Raw genomic sequence first — 21,587 nt, forward strand, 5'->3', positions numbered from 1 at the left:
TTTTTTTTTTTTTTTTTTTTTGTTAAAAGAAAATAACAACAATGAACAAACAGAGATATGGAAATTAGTACATTAGATGATGAGGATATTTTTTTTGTTTTTGTTAAGCTAAGAAAGAACAAACTTGAACCAAAGCTGAAAAATTGATATTAACCGTTAACTCCTCTTCTATGCACGGCGCAACATGCTTAAAGTTAAAACAACAAATCCCCTAGCAATCAAATATACTAAAAAAAAGAATGATTGGGTCTCAAAATTGTTTCCCGGACATTTGGGCCTTAGATTAGCATATTAGGTCAAATATGATCCACATATAGAAAATAAAATTTGAATGTATAGTACTTTTGATTACAAGCAGATAGATCCTAACCAAAATAGCTTTTATAGAGATGAACTGTAACAGAAATATCACACAATAGATACAGTACATTAAGACAACATACACACAATTTTAGAGCGAAAGTGAAGTTACAAACCCTAAAACTCTTGCAAAGATCAGTGAGTGATCAAACAAAAGACATTTTCAAGATTCTACAAGGTAAAAAACCATCCAGCAGTCCAACCTAGGAGCGAACCAGCACCAATGAGACTAAAACCTAATGCAAAAGCCATCACATATCTCCCAATCTCACCCTTTTTCTTCTTCTCCCTTCTCTGTTTCCTCTTCTTCAGATTCATTCCTTTGATTAGTTCTTCTAATTCACCCTCCTTCTTCATCTGCAGATAAAGAGCTTCCATTTCAAGAACCATTGCTTAATTATAAGCCAACATCTGACTCGCTTGTCTCAACAAGATTGTTATCACACGGTCTTTCTCATCACAAGCTTCTCTTGCTCTGGTTTGAGAGTGCCTTAACGCTTCTAAAAGCTGAGCTTTGCTTAGATCATCACTTCTAGGAGAAGACATCGGACACGTGTTCTTGCTCTCTGTGCTACTATCGTAACTCAAAGATCTCTCAAACCGATCGTTCCAAACTCCTTGTTTCCATGGGGATCTAACAGCTGTTTTAAACCACCCTTTATCGCCACTCGAGTAGTGAATACTCTTGTGGAGTTTCTGAGGTGGAGGAAGATCACAATTATGGATATTATGATCAATCGATTTAGACGCCACCAAGAGAGGTAATTCATCTTTATCAGTCGTGCTTCTCCACCAAGGAGTTGTAGCGTTAGCTTTCTTGCCAGTGAAGCTGTAGTCTTCTTCCTTTTCTTCTTCTTCTCGTACCCGATCAAGTCGACAAATTGTTGCAATTTCTTGCATTTGGTGGTATCTTCAAAAAAAGGAGTTTGTAATCTCCTCATCAAATTCAGTAGATCCCTTGAGCCACCATTTGGTATCAGAAGAGAAATCAGAGGAATCTCCAAAACTTGCTGAAGAAAAGCTGTTTTTTTTCGGACGAAGAATGTTTGGCAACAAGCTAACCTCAGAGCCATTTTAGCATCTTCATGGACAGCAAAGCAACGACTCGCTGTTCTTTGCCACAATGCTCTTGCTTCAGCTGCTCCCATTACTACATCAATGTTAAGACACAAAAAGCCTAAAAAGGTTAAGAGAAAAGGGTTTCTGCTTTTCGTTCTTTCTTGGTTCGCACTCTGGCCCCATGGAACGAATTTTACAGTTTCTTCCGTAAAAAAACTTCCGAGTTAGGGACGCTAAACGACACAGTTTCATTAACTTGTTTGGCTTGGTAATTGGCAACACGTGTCAACTACGGAGATAACCGACGGTTGTTAATGACATGGACCCCTGATAAAGGTGTTTTCATAGAATTTTTTTCCTTAGGGGAAAATAAATAAAAATCATTAGTTTTAGTAGAATTTATTGGTTTAAGATTTGAATAGAGTTTTAAAAAATTTAAATGTTATGTAGAATTTGTTTGTTATTACATCAAGATTGATGATGATGACGACGACGACGATGACGACGATGATGATGATGATGACGACGATGATGATGATGAATCGATGGAGGCACTGGAATATGAGGATGAATCCACCGAGAAACAACAACGTAAGTTGGTTACAACACCATTTGTTTTTTTTCAGCTCAAAACAATTTTGATTGATATGATAATGTGATTGGTTGGTTTCAGTACGACGGTCTCGATTTCAAGCTTCATAATTACGATAACGTCCAACATTTTCTCTGTAGCATAGCACACCTTCGAGTTAGTCGTGACATTCCAGGTTTGCATTCTCTCTTCTCTGTTGTGGGGATTCTGCATAGTGATAGGATGTCTAGATCGGTTTGGGGGGGGGGGTTTATACTGATGTAGTTTATAGAGATTTTAGGCGTAAGTTACCCCAAATGTCGCTGATAATAGGATTAAAAATCATATTAATACCTGGAGGAACCGTCATATACGCAACAATACCTGGGGTTCCTTAGTTTTGTTTGCCCAGGATGGTGGTTACGTAGAATCCATCTGATCTCTTCAGGCAAATGCTCTAGGAAATCGTCCTTTTATCACTGTTTTAGTATATAGGGACTGGGATGCAACGAATAGAGACTTAAGAAGCTTACAATGGATTACCACCATCAGTCTCTCACAACTCCGTTTTTTTATTTGAATGAAATTTTAGAAATATCATAATCAAATAAGAATCTAGCAAGTCATTTAGTTTTCTAAAAAAATATCCAGATATTAACTATACAAAATATAGTATCAAATAGAAAACCTAACAAGTACTATATTTATAAGCCAAAAAAAATCTAAATCATTTGATTCTTATCAATTTTAAAACAAAAAGATTAGGCCGAATATGTATATTCCGATCCCATACGTATTTGTTCTCACATGTCAAACGCAAAAAAAAACCATTTCAGTCTAATTGATCTAATAATGTTAAATAATTTATATTATTATTTGAATCTTTAACACTCATTGTAATTAATTAAAATGAATAATGAACCAATGACGCACTCAGAGCCGGCTCCAAGCACATGCTGCTTGCGGCTGTGAATAATATATATTTTGGTCCTCTTATTGCATGAAAGTTTCGTTAGTGTAATGGTAAAAAGTCTGCTAAAAAGTACATGAGGTCTTGAATTCGAGCCTTTATACCACACTTTTTAAACATTTTTTTCCTTTTCTTTGGTCCACTAAAAATCAGCCTGTTGGGCTTGTGGCCCGTTGTTAAAAATTATAAAATTGGTTATAATTGGTCCACTTTAGAAGTCCTTCGTAAAATTGGTTAGTTCAGAGATTTGTGTTCAACAAAGCGGAATTAGCTAAAAAAAAAATTAAATCCGGTTAAGGACAGGTTATCTCGATCTGGTTTTCGATTCGGTTCGTAGAAAACCAGCATAATTGGGTACCTCTTGCTTTGGAAGACACAAAAAAAAAAAAATCTCTGTTCTGTAAAGAGAGAAGTTGGGAAAAAAAAAAAGAGTGAGCAAGAAAAATGGCGGCAAAGCGAGGGAGAAATCGGTCGCCGTCTCCGGACCCGGAAGGGATGTTCGCCGGAATGATAGTTTTCATGGTCGAAATCGGAGTCCAGCGTCGTCGATTGCAGGTTTATTTATTTATTTACTCTGAACAAATAAAATAAAAAAAAGTTTTGCTCAATCCATATGTTAATTACTTAAAAGAGATATTAAATTGGACAACATGTTTCTGATTGATTTTGCATGGCTATGTTTGTTTTTATTGCTATTTGAATTTGAAAGATCTGGAAGCAGAAGCTGGTTCAAATGGGTGCTGTTATCGAGGAAGATCGGTTAACTAACAAAGTCACTCATCTTCTTGCTATGAATCCCCAAGCTCTTCTCGACAAGTTTGACAAAAAACGTCTCTCACATTTTAAAGGAGTGAGTTGGCTTTTTCATTATGTGTTGTATCAACGATTAGATTACTTGGGGAAACGGCAAAGTTGAATGCTTTCTGTTAAACATTTGGTTTCAAGTGTTAAAATTTGATGTCTGAAATCAGTTTTAGTATTATAATTTCGACATTTATGTGTTTGGTATCTCGCTTTAGTCTTCGGTAGCCTATGTTGGTCACTTGTTATTGGTCTTGAATTTGTATTTTTGTGAGCATTTGGTTAAGAGTTTATAAATTGGTTGTTTCCTTGCAGCGTCTTATGCTTTACCAGTGGTTAGAAGATAGCCTAACTGCAGGAGAGAAGGCTAATGAAGACTTGTATCTTCTCAAAATTGACTCAGATGATGAAATTCAAGAGCCCAACAAGTCGAAACCTGCAGTGAGTGGTGGCGAGGATCAACCGTCAACTCCAAAACGAACTAAAGGTTCCCCTGATGTTGGTGACTTCAAAGGCTTAGAAGGCCTAAACAATACACTAGGATCACCAGATTCACCAACAAGTTGCAGTGTTCCCTCTACTAGTGCTAGCCCTGGCGAAGGCATTGCAGACACTCCCACTACTAGTCCACAGTCAGAGGTAAGCCTGACTGATGAGTTCTTTTTTTCCCCCTAGGAGTTAACTATACTACAAAGTTGTTGTTTGCGTTTTCTGCTTTCTCAGCAGGAATGTTGTTGCTATGGATGTTCTTATTTGATCTTCTTTTGTTTTGTAGTCCACATCAGTCTACAAACCACCCGACTTGAACAGAAATATCACTGAGATATTTGGAAAGCTAATAAACATTTATAGAGGTACGATCCATGGTGTTTGCATATTATACTACTTTCTTATATGAACTAAGTAACGTAACTCTTTCTTTTCTGTCAAAAGCTTTGGGTGAAGATAGGCGGTCCTTTAGCTATTACAAAGCTATTCCTGTCATTGAAAAGTTCCCCACTAGGATTGAAAGCGTTGATCAGCTCAAACACCTCCCTGGAATTGGAAAGTCAATGAGAGATCATGTAAGTGAAGAAAGGCTTCATATATTTTTGTGTATGTGGATTTTTTGATAAAATTGTGGCAAGCGTTGCATAAACCAATGCATTTTCTTTTCTGAGTGCCTATCCATAACCTTTATGTATTTCTGTGAGAACAAATTTTTATTCCTTTACCTGAGTTTGGCAGATTCAAGAGATCGTGACAACAGGGAAGTTGTCCAAATTGGAACATTTTGAAACAGATGAAAAGGTAATGTAGAGGCCATTTGCTTTTCTTTGCTTTTTCCTTTTTAACCTTGAAGAAGATACTATCAATGACCTGAAGCTAGACGTGTCTGATATCTTTCCAACGTTTACTGTTACCACTTTAAATGTTTCCTTACTTTGATTGAAGGTTCGCACGATCAGTTTGTTTGGGGAAGTTTGGGGTATCGGTCCTGCAACTGCACTCAAGCTATATGAGAAAGGACATCGCACGCTAGAAGACTTGAAGAATGAGGATTCACTAACGCATGCACAGAGGTTGGGGTTAAAATATTTTGATGATATCAGAACAAGAATTCCACGTCACGAGGTGTGATTCTTAGGCTTCAACGTGAATTTTGTTTGTCTTTATTATCCTTCATGTAGGGTTCTCCTATATTTCTTCACTTTCTGTATTGTAGGTGCAAGAGATGGAACAACTTCTACAGAGAGTCGGCGAGGAAACTTTGCCTGGTGTATGAACATTATAGTTTATCGGTTTGCTCCATATTTGGGTGATGTCAGTTTAGTGGAATCCTAACAATGGCATGAAAACATCTTAACTTCAGGTGAATATCGTATGTGGAGGATCATATAGACGTGGGAAAGCTACTTGTGGAGATCTAGATATAGTTATCACACATCCTGATGGACAGAGGTACCTACAATCTTCTTACCTCAACTTCTTGCATTAGTATCCAGTAGCTAAGTTTACTTTAACTGATTTTGCATATTGTCCTGACCAGTCACAAGGGATTTTTGACAAAGTTTGTAAAGCGTTTAAAAGAAATAAACTTTCTAAGAGAAGATCTTATCTTCAGCACCCACAGTGAAGAGGTAACTTTAATATATTCCAGTTTCTTCTGCAGTTGTTCTGTCAATCATCAAAAACACATTACCTCAATCGTTTCAGTATCTTTTAAAACGATCTCTTTTTGCATTAGATTTGTTCTCCCAAGATTGCGCGTGTTACAAAAACTTCTCCTCAATGATTGCCCTTATTGTGCAGGGTACTGATTCAGGCGTTGACACGTATTTTGGCCTGTGCACTTATCCTGGTCAGGAACTACGGCGCCGTATCGATTTTAAGGTAACACCAGAAAACTCCTCATATCAAAGCTTATTGCAAAAAAGTACTAAGTTGGGTTGACCATGATTGATTCAACTATCACTAGGTTGATCTCTTCCCATCAAATCATTCAATAACCAAAGGTTATAAATTCATCACAGGTTTATCCAAGGGATATATATGCATTTGGACTCATAGCCTGGACGGGGAACGATGTGTTAAACAGAAGGTATGAATATGATATAGTACATGTGAACATCACCAAATACATACATTGTTGGTAAAGAAAGAAAAACGGATACAGTTTTATATGTTATGGAAACCGCAGGCTGAGATTGCTAGCAGAATCCAAAGGCTATCGACTTGATGACACTGGACTATTCCCGGCTACTCACAGCTCTAGTGGCAACCGGGTAAGGGAGATAAGCTGTGATCATGATTTTTTTGTATAATTGGTTTAAAAGTGAATGAATGATGATTTTGAAGCTGTAATCATGTTTCTTTCTCAGGGTGCTAGAGGAAGTGCAAGTCTGAAACTCTCAACGGAGAAACAAGTTTTTGATTTCTTAGGATTTCCTTGGCTCGAGCCACACGAGAGGAATCTCTAAAGGAAAAGCCTTTGGTTGTTGAAGCTAAAGAACAATCTTTTTCTTTTGCTCGTTTTGAATAGGTTATTCTGTAGTTTAATCGGTTCTTTTTGTAATTGTATATCCTTGAACAACTGAATTAGATGTTATCATGTTTTGTATATCTTAGGTTTTTTAACTCACAACTGAGGAAACAAGCTGTTGGATTTCAGACTTTAAAATTTATTTTTCAATTTCTAAATAATTAATTACACGTGTTATAAGCTGTTTGGTTTTAGTGTGGAAATAAGAGTGTGAAAGTCCCACATCGGAAAGATTGTAGAAAACAAAGTTCTTTATATAGGGAGAGAAACCATTAATGGTCACGACCTTACTTGAACAGGATCTGTTCTATAGGCTCGTACCTCTGTTTCCTTGATTTCTAAGGAGACAGGCCCTTAACCCTGGTTGTTGAACCATGACCGTGCGATCAGAGCGTGATTAACGGCCACGATCATCTTCGGATGCTTCCGCTGCTGTAGAGGATCGTTACTCGGCTCGGTTCTACCTTGCCGGGGTGGTCGCACGGCGGTCTGACAGGTTCCTTTTTTTTCACCCTCATGACTTTCTTTTTCCTTTTTGTTTACAATTTGAACCCAATCTTTGTATTTCTTACAATTTCACCCTGAGATATTACCCTCAAGACTCTTTTTTTTACTTTTTCTTACAATTGAACCCAAATCTTTGTATTTCTTACAATTTCACCCTGAGATATTACCCTCAAGACTTTTTTTCCCTTTTTGTTACAATTTGAACCCAAATCTTTGCATTTCTTACAATTTCACCCTGAAATATTAGATTCTGTAGAATTGAAACCTCGCTAAAACCCTCAGTTGCAGAGAAAAAGATAAGGTTTGAAGAGTGAAGCAAACCGTAGTTAGTAAAATGGCTTCATCATCTATGCACGAAGCTCTCTTTTCTTCACGGCTTCTTCAACTCAATTCATCTTCTTCTTCTTCTTCTTCTTCGTTCTTCCGTTGCGCTCTTCCAATTATCTCTTCACCAGTTGCAGTATCGTGCACAATCAAATCGACCCAGTTGTTTAAACAGCGATGTAGAACCAAAGTGAGGGACTTTTCTCTTTCGTCACTTTCCCGGAGAGGGTTCGTTTGCAGAGCTGCCGAGTACAAGTTTCCGGATCCTATACCTGAATTCGCCGAAGCTGTGAGAGCTCATTTCCTCTTCTCTTTTTTTTTTCACTCAATTTTGATGGATGATTGAAAACCTAATTGATGTGTGATAATACCAGGAGACTGAGAAATTTAGGGACCATATGTTGAAGAAACTATCCACGAGGGATCTATTTGAAGACTCTGTTGATGAAATTGTCGGAGTCTGCACTGAGGTAATCTTAAATCTTTCTCACTTTACACACTTATATATGGTGACATGTCTTTAGACTTAGCTTCTGGTTTTTTTCTTGACATGTTGCAAATACACATAGAGTGAAGAAGTTAGAAATGCTTCAAATCTGTCTGAGCTAGAATACTGATTCATGTTATCTGAAGTTGTTTAAGATAATCTCTATCGCTAGTCATTTTGTACTGTCAACTGAATGTGCGTGTTAAGATAATGTCCTTTGTAATGTTGATGCCTCGTTTTTAGGGTTGTGATTATGCAGCATTTTCCTGAAAACCTTGGGAAAATATTTAGTGATCTTATACTAGTTGAGCTAGAGGTCTAGAATGGAGAGGGTCATGTGACTCAGTTTAGAATTACATGAGCGGTTTTGAGTTTAAGAAAGTTCAGCAAAAGGTTAGTATGGTTTTGAACATGAGAGGGTAGATTTTCAATAACTCTCGGACCCAAGAGCCTTGGTGAGGGATATAAGTCTAAATCTGGTTTACGAAAAAATCTCTTGGAAGTTTTTTTTTGCATGATACCTTCAAACCATTCTCTAAGTCTGTTATAATTCTTGGCATGAGACTCGGGAGTTAAACGGTTTTTGCTTTGGACCATTGTGGTTCTTGACAGATCTTTGAGACGTTCTTGCGCAGTGAGTATGGAGGACCTGGTACACTCTTGGTCATACCTTTCATTGACATGGCGGATACTCTCAATGAAAGGGAATTGCCTGGAGGTCCACAAGCTGCACGAGCAGCTATTAAATGGGCTCAGAATCATGTAGACAAGGACTGGAAGGAGTGGACCGGTACTGATTAGTCCTCCAAGCATCAAAATATAGTCCTTCGAGTTATTTAGTTCAGTAGTGTTGTCTCAGAGTATAGCAGTGTCCTCAGAATTTTGCAGATGTTTGTAGTTAATAAGCTATGTTGTTGTATTCTTTTGCCGCATCAACTGTTTTTCACCTGATGGTCGAATCTGTGTAAGTCAGATCTGTTAAGTGTTGTTGATTCAAGATTACCATGTTGTTGTGAGTCTTGTGACGCCATTTAATATTTCATCAAAAACCTTTGTAGTGTAAATTTGCCCATGACGACTTTTGTAACAAGAAAAAGAGAGAATGCAAGATAACAACAACAAAGCTCTTTATTGTTCTAATTCAGAAGTCATGTTTCCCTCTGAATCGATATTACAACAACAAAAACCACACTTCTTACAAACTTCCATCGATTTCTCCATCTGCGAAAATATATATACATCGACGATAGAGAGAAAAAAAAGGAAGAAGAAGCTCTGTTCTGTTGGCTTTCTTGAGCTTTTGTCTACTAATCTCTCCACATCTTGATCTAAGACTTCACCCTTGTCATAACCAGAAAGAAAAGAAAAAAAAAAGGAACCAAAATTTATTCAGTAAGGTTCCGGATCAGGTTCTCCACTCTAGATCCAGATACACTGTCTTGTCTCTCGAACAAAAACCAAAAACATTCAGCTTGTAGCTTCGGAGATGCTCTGAAGAGACGGCCTCCATGTTTTGGACTTTAAAAGGGAAGTTGAGTTCGTTAACACACGAAATTGCTTCCCTTGTTTCTTCTCCTACCATAAATAAAACAAACAAACCCCACATCAACTATATTTTGTCTAAAAGTTGACAAATCCATCAGTTAGAGGAATCTACCGGAACTTTCTTCTCGGACAACTTCTTCACTGTCGTCGTCGTCTCAACCTGATGCTTCTTCGTCTTGGCTGATTTCTTTTCCCGTAAAACCTTCATCACTTCTGTATTCAATCGTAAATTTCAAATCATACGAATGAAAACGTAAGAAAGAAACAAAAAAAGAAGAAGTAACCTTGTGAAGTAATAAGCCTATAAGCGTGGCCGAGGACGAGACTCTCAGTCGGACGGAGAAGCTGAACACGTGTAAACCTCACAGCCTTCCTCTGCTTCTTATCGTCTCGCTTCACTGCCGCCGGAATATTCTTCTCTTCCTCCTCTGTCAAAGGAACGATGAGAGAGACGTAGTGGCCAGTGTACATACTCATGACCTCGGTGACGGATACAGAGCCATAGTAACGATCAATTTTCCCGCCGGGATGCTGTAGAACAAGAACCGCCGCGTTCACCGCCTGACAATTCCCCATTTTCGAAAGGAAAGAAAAAAAAATGATGATAAAGAAAAGAAAAAACAGAGTTGTAAAGAAGAGACTCTGTGAAAAAAAGAAAGAGAAACAGAGGAAACAAAAGTGTTTTTGTTTTCCGGCGAGGGTAGGTCCACACACTCTGCCTTCACTTTAGCTTTACTTATAAACATGTGAAATCACAAATTTTATATTATGGTTTTATCGTTATGAGTACAGTTATCTAAGTATATGATAATTTAGATTTGACTGTGACTGCCATCTATTATCTATGTATATAATATGTGGGCTGTACCTGACGTTTATAAATTTCTTGTAAACTGCTTTTTATGTTTTGGGAGTTGAATAAGGAATAAGGATGGTCGGAATTTAAAAAAGTCGGTTAGATTTGGACAGGTGTGGCGACGCCGAGACAAGAGAATGATGATTAAGATGTCTACTGCTACTACTACTATGGTTTGTACTGATTGTTTTAAAAAAGTGAGATAAAAAAGTACATTGACATAAGTGTAAATGGGAGTATGCAATTGGCGATTTGCATGCTAATCAGAGCATATTTCTAAAACTTTAGTTAAGATTTGAATTAATATTATAATATCCAAATTTATTAAGTTTACACTATATATTGAATCGATCTAACACGGATAATTTGTCAAACGCTTCCTTGTAATGTTCAATTTATCTATCAACCATAGTTAAATGTATTTTTTTAATATATTTTATAATGTTTTGAAACGTATGCAAACATTTCAGATTTTGTAATAATTAGATTTTTGGTTAATAGTAATACTAGCTAGTAACTTGTTATAGGGAAAGTCCGAAAGAAAAGAGATTGTTCTTGTCAACGGGCAAAACAGAACGTTTGTAAAATACTTGAAACATTAAACGTAATGAAGACTTTTGTTTACTCTTTTTGCAAGATCCAATGCATTTCCACTAACGATCATCTTTTTATACTCCCTTAATTGTTGTATAATACACTTCATTCATTTAAAGAGAAAACATAGCTCCTCTCATATATCAATTTGATTATATTAATGGATATTTTATGTCGTTATTTTCTTCTCTTTGCCTACCCCTAACATAAAAAAAAGTTCCTTCCAATTAAAATTGCTATGGCACGGCACCACTTTAATCATTGAAACAACCGCACGCATGCTTAAGTCTTTCTTAAGGCGTTACACACAAGTGAAGTTCGACTAATTTTATGTAATAGATGGATAAGTGTAATTAGTTTTGCTGGTTGTTGTTATCTTCCAAAGAGGTTACATTATATATCAAGATGTGACGGATTTTGATCTAGAGGACAAAGAATAAAGAGAAACTTCAATTCTTTCTCTGGTTTACTCGCAGCAATTAGTTTCACGTTGAGGTCGATGTAAAGTAAACAACGGAAAATTTTAATATTTTGTAAATATTTAGACTTTATGTTTAAAATTGCGTGTTTTATTACTTGTGCATGGCATATTAATTATAGTATTTGTGTTAGTACTATAGAGACCAAATCACGTAATGCGGCAACCAACACGTAACAAATCAAGATTTAAGATTGTAAATAGTGTCCTTTCGTTTTTGGTTAGGGCCAACATCGATCGTCATTTTTTTGATAATGTTAAACAACATCGTAAGTTTAAATAATATACCTTTTCGTTAAACACAAACAAAACTAGTAACTAACCATATATCTAATACTCCAGTTTTGATCAATGAATATATCCAACAATTCGTATCCCAATTAGTTACTACTGAACTTTGATCACATGCATGAACATGAATCCAATAAAAAGTGAGAGAGTGTGTGCTTTCCTCAAAAACTAAAAATTAGTCTCAACTCATTGTAAAAAATTAAAGCACATCATAATCAGAATTTAGGATTTTAAACAATGAAGTATAGATGATCATTTTAAAATTTTAATACTCAATCACTTGATCGCATGAAAAATATGAATATGAAACGACGCTAACAAAAGCAACCTTCGACTACATATATGTTCACTAGATATGATGTTTTTGCTCCCAAAAAAAAAAAAAAACAACTTTTGATGGAAATTTTCATGTTTGGTTAAAGTGAAATACTGAAATTCTAACATAAAATTTTCATAAGATGTTAATATGGAATATAAATACTTAAAAAATATAAGAAAAAAAATTCATAATCTCTATGACAAAATTTGTAATACTGTATCACTATTTTTCTTTTTTTTAAACACCATTGTATCACTATTTATTTATACAACACAAAAGTTGGTTTTACAAGTTGGTTTTTAACAAAGCAATTAATTAGAGAATAAAAACTAGACCCAAATCCAACAAAAGCCCAATTGATTCAAAAAAGGCACATGAAAAGGAATATATCCGTTTTCTATTTTCAAGGAAAAGGAAACTGATCAAGACAAGAAGAAAATCAAGTGACAAAGGAAATCATGAAGAAAAGGCAAACAAAGAAAAGTGGAAAAGTGTTACAAAAGAATTAGCAATTTACTATTTGTGTGTTAGAATCATAACTATATATATAGTTAGGGTGCTTGTGTTAGAGTTTTAATCATAAGAAAACCAAAGAGAAAAGAGAATAAGAAAGAAAGAGATTCACAAAGAGAGAATTAATAAGTAAGAAGAGAGGTTTATGTGTATCATCGGATCAAAGAGATTCACAAGAAAAACCCAACAGATACTTTTTTATATCATCGGATCAAAGAGAAGGAGGAAGCATGGAAACCCTAACTCGAAATTGCAAGCACCCATATTCCTTCGGCAGTCGACCGTGTATCGTGTGTGGCAAGAATCTGGATGAAACTGGTGTTTCGCTCCGACGTATACACCAGGCAGGTGGTCTGAATCGAGACGAAAGAAACCGGATCCGTAAATCCGATATGAGAATCATGGAAAGCCAGAGAAAGCTCTACGTATTCCTTGATTTAGACAATACGTTGCTTAACTCAACTAGAATCAACAAAGTCACAACAGATGAAGACTACCTGAAAACCCTAACCCTAGAGGACAGAGAGAGTCTTCTTCTCTTCACGGTGGCATCAGTCGGATATATGACTAAACTGAGACCCTTCGTAAGAACGTTTCTAAAAGAAGCAAGCGAGATGTTTGAGATGTATATATACACAAATGCCAAGAGACATTACGCTCGAGCGATGGCTAAGTTGTTGGATCCGGAAGGAGTGTACTTTGGAGGGCGGATTATTTCTCGTGATGATAGTACCGTGAGATATGAGAAGAATCTTGACGTTGTGCTGGTAAATGAAGAACCTGTTCTTATTGTTGATGACTTGGAGCATGTTTGGTCACATAAGCATCGAGATAATTTGATACAAATTGAGAGATATGACTTTTTTGCTTCAAGCTCCAAGAAGTTTTTCAAGTCTCTATCGGAGTTAAAGATGGACGAGAGCGAATCAGATGGAGCACTTAGTACTGTTCTTAACGTTTTGAAGCGAACTCATTGCCTATTCTTTCAGGACACAAGTAGAAAAGTGAGATCAGTACTGAAACAAGTGCTGAAACGAGTGCAGGATGTTAACAACATCAGTCTAAAGACTCCAACAGAAGCAGAGTGTTTGCTCCGAATGCAGAATGAAGCAAATCCCGGTGAGCTCAAATCGATTCCAACGGCTACTTCACCTCGAGACAAAACCATAACAGAGAAAGAGCAAGCTCCAGCTGAAGACAAAACAAGAGGAACGAGGGAGGAAGCTGCGTCTGTCTCACCCCAACACCGTACGCCTAAAGCAGTCACAAAGAAGTCAAATCATAAAGCAATCATCAAGCTGTCAAATCAATTTGTAGCCCTCGATTCACTATGTGTAAGCTGATTCTGATATCTGTTAGTGAGCATTAGTTTTTATGTCAAGTGTTTAATAAATAAGCCATTTGTGGCATTGTAAGCCTTTGAGCTGAATAAGAATACAAAAGTTCCATCTTTACTATATAAAGTTCCATTTTGCTTTCATAGGACACTGAGTTGATATAACTCTGATTCTAAAATTTTACAATGTCATTTAATCAGTGAGAAGGAAAGTATTTGCTGAGATTGAGAGGCAAAGAGTAGAACTCTGCACTTCTGTTATCGGTTTTGAACGATCTAAATCGCTTCCACCATTGGGATCCTCGATCTTTCTTTGTTGTCTTGTCCTTAGGAGGCAATGTCATGTCTAGAAAGAAGGCCAAAATCCCGGAAACAAACGCTTTAGATGAGAAAGGAACGTTTATGATGATGTTGAACTGCAACAAAGAGAACAATTTGAGGATTAGTTTATGACTTTGATGATACCGGTGTTATATATAGATGCGGTTTATAGTGTTTGTTACCCATGTTGCGGATGTGTGAACGGGTCCATAATGATGGACAATTGTGTACTGGTAGAAGTATTGAGGTATTGATAATCCCATGAAGATGGAGAATCCAAGAATGAACTTTGTTCTGAAACTGTTGAGATTGCAGAACTGGAGTAGACTTAGACCACCAGCACCTGAGATTTTTGGTTTTGGGTTTAAGCCAAGAGATGTATTCATTGCGGTTAAAAAAAAAAAAAAAAAAAAAACAGAACACTCTGTTTCAGTAGTTTCAAGAACTGTACCAACATATGAGAAGAACAAACAGTAAAGAGCTGCGATGATAGGAGCTGGAATAGAAGCAAAGATGGCCCCAAATTTACCTGAAAAAATGAAGCTCTATGTATGTTAAGAAGCTTCAGGAATTGTAGATTTATTACGAGAAAGAGGCGCTATGGAATCTGAGAGAATATACCAAGAATGGAGAAGAAGATCATGAATCCGGCTGATACTTGAATTACCCTTCTGCTACCAACCCTTGTTAAAGCCAACAAACCAGCATTCTCCCTACAAGGATCATCAAGAAACGTTCATTGTTGTTGTTTTCGAATAAGAAATTTTTTTTCTGCTTTTCTTGTTTTGGAGTTTAGAGATGAAACTGAGATGTTGTTTTTTACTTACACAGACACGGCTGTTGCATTTCCTGCTCCAAATAATCCACATAGAAGAATTCCAAATCCCTTATAAACAAGAGAACCACATTAGTATTGAGACTGTTTTGATGATTCAATAGATATAAATAGTTTTAAGCCTTTTTTGAGTTTCATGGTGTTTTCTCGTTTCACCTGCCAACAGATTCCACGGCTCAGAACAGAAGGTGGGATTGGTGTTGCACTTGCATACCTCGATACAGCAATGTATGTCCCTGTGGACTGTTCCAATGATCACAAATTCACAAGGATCAAATACATGAAGTATGCCTCGACGTTTATAAAAACATTGCTATAGTAAGCGAGAGAGATTAAGCGTTTGACCTCAACAAGGGAAACGAAAGAAGCAGCCATCATAGCGAAAATATCTCCAGCATTAAAAGTAGGAGTTCCCCATTGACTAGGATAAGGCACTTGAATCCTGAATCAAAAAGCTTAGCATTACAAAACCGGTCTAGGTAAACCAGAAGAATATATATAATTTAATGATCTATATATACCATGGAGCGGCGCTAATGATGCCAGCATGATCAGGTCTGCAACTGATTTGAGTATCGATTCTTGTGTTACTATAAGCTCCACCAATGGTGAGAATGTATGCATAAATCCATACAATGGCCACTGAAAATATCACAGCAAACCGGTGGAAGAAGATGGACAATCTTTCTACTTGCATCAGATGAGGAATGTACTGCAGACACCAACAAAATGGTAAGAACCACCTTTGGTTAACAATTTGACAAATTGGGCATGGGAAGGACATTAACCTGTGAGAATAGGATGAGTAGTATGATCTCAGGCAGTCCAATCTCAATGCATTTTGCTAGCTGTAATGAGCAGAACACAAAACTCAGGAGTTTAAAGTAAATATTATCCAAGAGCACAAGTAACTCTATGTGCAAGTATATGTATACATACCATAGGGAACCCTTGTTCATAGAGTCCAAAGCCAGCAAATGCTACAAGAGGAACAGCTGATAAGGGACTCAAGTACCTAAAGACAAGAGAAACAAAAACTAACAATTTAGACGAGAAAAACGCCATCATCAAGAAACAGAGGATTCTCTGTTTTACATACAAGGGATTCTATTTTAACCTTACTACATTGCGCCAAAGGCCGCTGAAACCAACAAGGATCTGAAGAGATGAGGCAAATATAAGAGCACCTTGTATTCCACGCATGATCTTTTCAAATTTCTGCAAACAAGGAAACAAAAGCACACCTAGTTGACGTTAGTAACCAAACTTACACAAAACAAAGAGATAATGTAAATCCTGATTTCCTTGACGAACCTCTTGAGGATCCATAATGTCATTGTACCGAGTAGCTAAGATGATTGACATTGTGGTTGGCACATAGGTGTAAGAAGCACTAATGACAGCAGGAAGACGAGTCCCAAACCAGCTTTGCAATAACGTGTTGAGTCCAGAAACAAAGAGCAATGTCTGAATCAACTTTACCTTATCTTCCTGCATTTGAGTCAAAAAGACAAAAGACAACAATTTTACAGACCGGAGATACGCTTATGTTTTTGTAACAATTTTTCTATAAAAGGCTTACGTTTCTTCCATCAATTTTTGAAGCTAACATTGTTGGAATGAGAACTGTCGTTCCAAGCATCACTAAGTAGTGTTGAAACCCTAGAAGTATTGTCTCAGCTGATCCAAACCAAAATAATGCTAATTTTAGAAATCTTTAGTTTTTCACAAATTTTGGTCATGGTAAGTGAAATATGTGAGGCAGATGCTTACGCCAAGGAGGAGAAGTTGTGAGGCAGTAAGTGATACCGTAAAGTTGATCCTTTACCGGATGGGGCTGAAGATCTTCCTGTTTCTGCGGCGGCTCTGCGTTTACTCCTGCCATTTTCTTCTTCTTCTTCTTCTTCTTCCGGTGAAACCCAAAACCTCAAGAAAAAAGATGGAAAGCTTGGAACATATTGGATAAACCCAAAAATATATAAAAATGGGTGAAGCTTATTTGTGTGGATCGTCAACAAAACCCACAGAAGAGTGGTGAAAACCAAAATTATACTGTAATTAAAAAGTTTAGAAAATATGGAAACTGAAACGCTCAGAAACTGAAAGTGAGAGAAGGAAGATGACGAAAAAAAAAGAGTGTTGTGTGTCAGTGTGTGTGTTGGCAGAGTCGCAGAGAGAATAAATGTAAGGAACGTTTTATGGGAAAAGAAAGAGTTTTGTAAGTTTACGTTACGACTCTGAAGAAGAAAAAAACTACAATTGAGGAAACCAAAGGGAGAGAGTATGACAAAACATAATGAAAGCTTGCTTTGAATTTGTTGAAGAGCGTGAATGACTAGTAGATTTAAGTTATTTAATGGTGTAGTCAACTAGTATATGATATTACGATTCTATTATAAATTTAAAAAAAAACCTTTTAGTAAATAAGTTTCTTAATTAACTTTGGTCTCACTTATAAATTATTTCAAAAAGTAAAAACCACGTTAGGTATATGTTTTTCGCATTATTTCTCTTGCTTCACGTTTCTGTCATATAATGGCTTAAAATAACAATGAGTCAAGTGTAGATTCTGACGAGTGATATAGAGTGAACCCTTATTGTCTTTTTAGAAACATTTTGGATTTTACTTTTAACAAGTAATGGTTAAAGTAAAATTTAAATATATGTGTTTCAATCTTCACCGTTGGAATTACACGTGAGGGAGTATACAGTAATTCAAATTCAATTTTGCTCATCAACTAGATTATATCCAAATTTAGACAAGTGTTTTAAAATTTTAACATTTTTGTAAGAGAATATTATGAGAAGAAGAAATTTGAAACCTTACTTTTCAACCGCTAATATGCTAAGTAAAATTATATCATTAGAAAAAATGAGTATTTGAGAGAGTAACATTAACAATATGTGTGTTTTAATAAATAAATTAAAAAAATCAGTTGCACTCAGCAGGCATGACTTTGTATCTCGACTTATCACTACAATAAGAATAGAACATTAGCTTCCTCCTAGCCCAATCCATGGCATTGATCTGATTCTTCGACAACGTGGCAAAATCCTGACCATCAACAGGGTCCAGACTCGAAACCGACCCGCCCGACTTGGTGCATGGTCCGGTCCCGGTAGAGGAGCCGTTGTTAACGGAGCAGCCACTTAACTCCACGTCAGCTACGGAAACCACGAAGGGACTGTACTTGTAGTTGACGGGGTACTTACCACCTTTAGTGGCCCACTCTGAACCGTCCCAAACGGTGACGTATAGAGACATCGGTTTAGACGGGTACGCGCTTGTGAAGGCTCCCCGGTTCGGAAACTGCCTAACCGGAATGTTGTCTACCAAAAATCTGTAAAATCCATACACCGGTTTAGTTAATTGACATAAAACATTAGGGATTAATCACAGTTAGTATTTTTAAAAAAACTATTGAGTTTCTGTCTGTTCAAATAAAATATTATAAAGTATTAAAAACCAATCCCTAAATATATTGTATTAATCTAAGAATATCATCAACTTGTATCTTTGTTTTTGTTTGTCAACATGCTTTAGGTGGATTTGTAACTTTAGTAGATGACCAATGGTCATTATGATAATTAATCTAGTGTCTAAAAAAACATTCTAGTTACTACCTCCATGAAGGCATGAATGCATTGCCTTAGGATTCATGAACCTATATATATATATATATATATATATATATATATATAATGTTTTTGTTTGTGTTGACTTTTCTTTGGCCCATAACGTTTCATTTTCTTATTTTGAGTGACAATAGAAGAAGAAGTTCAAGAAGATATTCATAGACTCATAGTCATGAATGATGAGTGTGACTTACACAGTATGGTGGGAGTTCCAAATGAGGGTATAGTCGTGAAAGGCTTGCGTTGGATCAAACCAAAAGTAGAACTTCTCCTCTCTTCCCGTTCTCGTACTTCCATTTGCATACACATTCGTTTGGATCGTCCAATCATCTCTCCTACTTCTACCCAACAATTCTATGTCTATCTCGTCGTGGCTTTTCGGATAACTCTCTGCGTTTGATAACTGCATGCATATCGAAAATATACATTAGTATGTATCTTCAAAAGAAAAACTATATTTGATGATCAACACTACTAAGTACTAACTCATTTTATAACTATAGATCATATTATACGTACATAGAAAGCAACCACAACACCAGAGGCAAATCCAGCAGGAAGCTTGAGTCTTGCACTGAAGAAACCATATTGATACTTGTTCTTTGACATCAACCCAGCTCCTGCAAATATGTCAATAACATATATATAATTTCACATAGATATATATATATATATATATATATATATAACTTTTTGTGGATAATATGCATAAGGAAATCACCAAAAAGAATAATATAAGTTTGATTTTAACAATAAAGAAGGTTATAAACTAAGAAAGCCATCCCTACTTTCAAAATGTCAAGATTTTGGTGAATGCGAATCCGACCATTTATGTTTCTTTATGTATTAAGATTTAAGGACTATATGATAAAGTCACTTACTTGACTAAAGCAATTAACACTGTTTTCATTATACATTTAGTTAGGAGTTGATCATAAATAAATAAATAAACAGAGGAAACAAAAACAGAACAGAATTGAGCAGAGTTGTATTACCAGATGATTTGTCGAGAGTGAGCTTTGCGAGGGAGCCATTGACTACAATATTGTGATCCCCAAAACGTCTGGAGAAGCCACTTTCAATGGCGATCTTACTAAATTGATCAGTGAGGCGAGTTACGCTTGGTGTTGTGAATTTCCTGCTGTGTGAAGAAACAAAAGACAATGAACAGAGACAAAACACAACTGCTGTTTCCCAAATAATCTTCATGTTGTACTTCTTCAAAGACGCCATTCCCGTTTGTGTTTGATTACTGATTAGTTTGTATATATTATGTTATCTGTGTCAGTGGTGTACATATATAGAGGTAAGGGTGGGACAGTGAGAGGGGGTGAATTGGGTATTTGACACAATGAGTTGTAGACAAGCTGGCTCTTACCTCTGTTCTGATTGATCCTCGTTAGAAAAGAGACCACCATAATGGACTCTTTTGTCTTGCTAGTTGTTAGTTGTTACTGAAGAATGTTCGTAAATAAATGTCTCAATCTATTAAAAAAAGTTAAGAATACATATAAAATAAGAATTCATGATGCATGTGACGACGTTGGCTCCGTTCAAGAGTTCCCAAGTGATTAGTTTGGCTGTTTCTAACTCTTCGATTATCATAATTTCAGAATCAAATCACTAGCAGCATACAACATATACACTTCGCCATAAATTTCAGAAAAGTTTCTTATTATAGGACCAAAGGAAAACATTGAATTCAATGTTGCTGCAGCACATGTCAGACTAACACACTTTTTCTTTCAGGTTTGGGACATATGCATGTGGGCAATTCTGTTTCCCTCTTTCATTGATTTGATACAAATAAGTTTTTGCTTCATTAATTTAAATTTATAAGACTAAACCTTACTATTATACACACATGCACACATACACATTAACGTGTATATACGACTTCATGATGAAGTGGGCATGGTAATGCTATACCATGCTTTGACTTCTCCTTTCCTCTTTTGCCACTTTTTGTTTTATCTCCCTCTTTTTGTATTGAAATAATTAATTTGCTACACCTTTTGTTTGTCTTGTTATTAAATTTGGATCAGAACATCTTAACACACCGAACGTATTTTTGGAATTATTTGATAAGAGTATTCTAAAACTTAATGTAATTTGAAAACTAATACTTTTAAATTTTTGGCATATGTAACTCATACTTTTCTTATGACAATTCTATATTTAAAAAATCACGTTTAACTTAATAATAGTTGAAATATAACAGTAAACCTTTTTTTTTGTTGACAAAATTTTTAAAAATTGTTAAAAGTAATTATTATTATCGTGTGATAAACTGAATAAAAGAAGAGACGAAAAAGGACAAGAGAGTTTGTGATGTAAACATAAACAAGTTGTGACATGCAATTCATTAATACAGCAACACTGAGGCTGGCAATTTACAGATGGTTCAAATCAAACCTTAACCAACCAATCAAATCTGCATTTTCAGCATTCATTTATAATTGATAGTTATGTCTTATTATATTTGTTTTCTTCTTGATTTTATTCTTATTATCATATATATTGTTCTTATAAGTATAATTATAAAAATTCGGCGCGCAACATCACGTATCCTCTCATCTTGATCATGTCACCCTAACAAACTCCACAACACACAATCATACGTTTATAAATATTTTTATATAAAGATTACGAGATCTATATTATTATTTCTAGTTAATTACTCCTATATATTACTTCCTCAGATTCAGTTACAAGGTTGATAATTCAAAATAGATATGTTTGCGGTAAAATATTTTCTAGGT

General features: G+C 36.0%; 6 protein-coding genes and 1 pseudogene across 6 annotated transcripts; 3 read left to right on the forward strand and 4 right to left on the reverse strand.

The window, feature by feature from the left end:
- LOC104759151 lies at positions 491-1,525 on the reverse strand (annotated as a pseudogene).
- LOC104755267 (DNA polymerase beta-like) lies at positions 3,365-6,885 on the forward strand. Its single transcript, XM_010477617.2, has 14 exons — positions 3,365-3,515; positions 3,670-3,810; positions 4,077-4,400; positions 4,537-4,615; positions 4,695-4,825; positions 4,989-5,051; positions 5,196-5,375; positions 5,467-5,520; positions 5,614-5,702; positions 5,791-5,881; positions 6,054-6,134; positions 6,275-6,342; positions 6,442-6,526; positions 6,623-6,885. The coding sequence occupies exons 1-14, from the start codon at positions 3,405-3,407 to the stop codon at positions 6,719-6,721; spliced, it is 1,596 nt and encodes a 531-aa protein (XP_010475919.1). The 5' UTR covers positions 3,365-3,404; the 3' UTR covers positions 6,722-6,885.
- Positions 7,711-9,117, forward strand: LOC104755269 (the record flags this gene model as incomplete). Its single annotated transcript, XM_010477619.2, is given in 3 exon segments — positions 7,711-7,903; positions 7,989-8,084; positions 8,714-9,117. Coding segments are annotated over 3 exon segments (478 nt in total), but the record flags the coding sequence as incomplete, so codon positions are not given.
- Positions 9,205-10,294, reverse strand: LOC104755268. The gene is made up of 3 exons (XM_010477618.2): positions 9,931-10,294; positions 9,759-9,859; positions 9,205-9,676 (listed from the first exon to the last, which is right to left on the reverse strand). Exons 1-3 carry the CDS (start codon positions 10,220-10,222, stop codon positions 9,569-9,571), a joined length of 501 nt encoding a protein of 166 aa, XP_010475920.1. The 5' UTR covers positions 10,223-10,294; the 3' UTR covers positions 9,205-9,568.
- On the forward strand, positions 12,928-14,040 carry LOC104759152 (RNA polymerase II C-terminal domain phosphatase-like 4). The gene has a single exon (XM_010482114.1). The coding sequence runs from the start codon at positions 12,928-12,930 to the stop codon at positions 14,038-14,040; it is 1,113 nt and encodes a 370-aa protein (XP_010480416.1).
- LOC104755270 (nucleobase-ascorbate transporter 8) lies at positions 14,129-17,074 on the reverse strand. The gene is made up of 14 exons (XM_010477621.2): positions 16,963-17,074; positions 16,772-16,869; positions 16,504-16,680; positions 16,307-16,407; positions 16,129-16,204; positions 15,978-16,037; positions 15,711-15,901; positions 15,535-15,631; positions 15,346-15,432; positions 15,182-15,240; positions 14,976-15,067; positions 14,806-14,883; positions 14,537-14,697; positions 14,129-14,449 (listed from the first exon to the last, which is right to left on the reverse strand). The coding sequence occupies exons 1-14, from the start codon at positions 17,072-17,074 to the stop codon at positions 14,231-14,233; spliced, it is 1,608 nt and encodes a 535-aa protein (XP_010475923.1). The 3' UTR covers positions 14,129-14,230.
- LOC104755272 (probable xyloglucan endotransglucosylase/hydrolase protein 33) lies at positions 18,022-20,074 on the reverse strand. Its single transcript, XM_010477622.1, has 4 exons — positions 19,821-20,074; positions 19,345-19,445; positions 19,020-19,228; positions 18,022-18,530 (listed from the first exon to the last, which is right to left on the reverse strand). Exons 1-4 carry the CDS (start codon positions 20,056-20,058, stop codon positions 18,122-18,124), a joined length of 957 nt encoding a protein of 318 aa, XP_010475924.1. The 5' UTR covers positions 20,059-20,074; the 3' UTR covers positions 18,022-18,121.

This window comes from Camelina sativa, chromosome 17, assembly GCF_000633955.1.
Source record: "Camelina sativa cultivar DH55 chromosome 17, Cs, whole genome shotgun sequence".
NCBI classification, from domain to species: domain Eukaryota; kingdom Viridiplantae; phylum Streptophyta; class Magnoliopsida; order Brassicales; family Brassicaceae; genus Camelina; species Camelina sativa.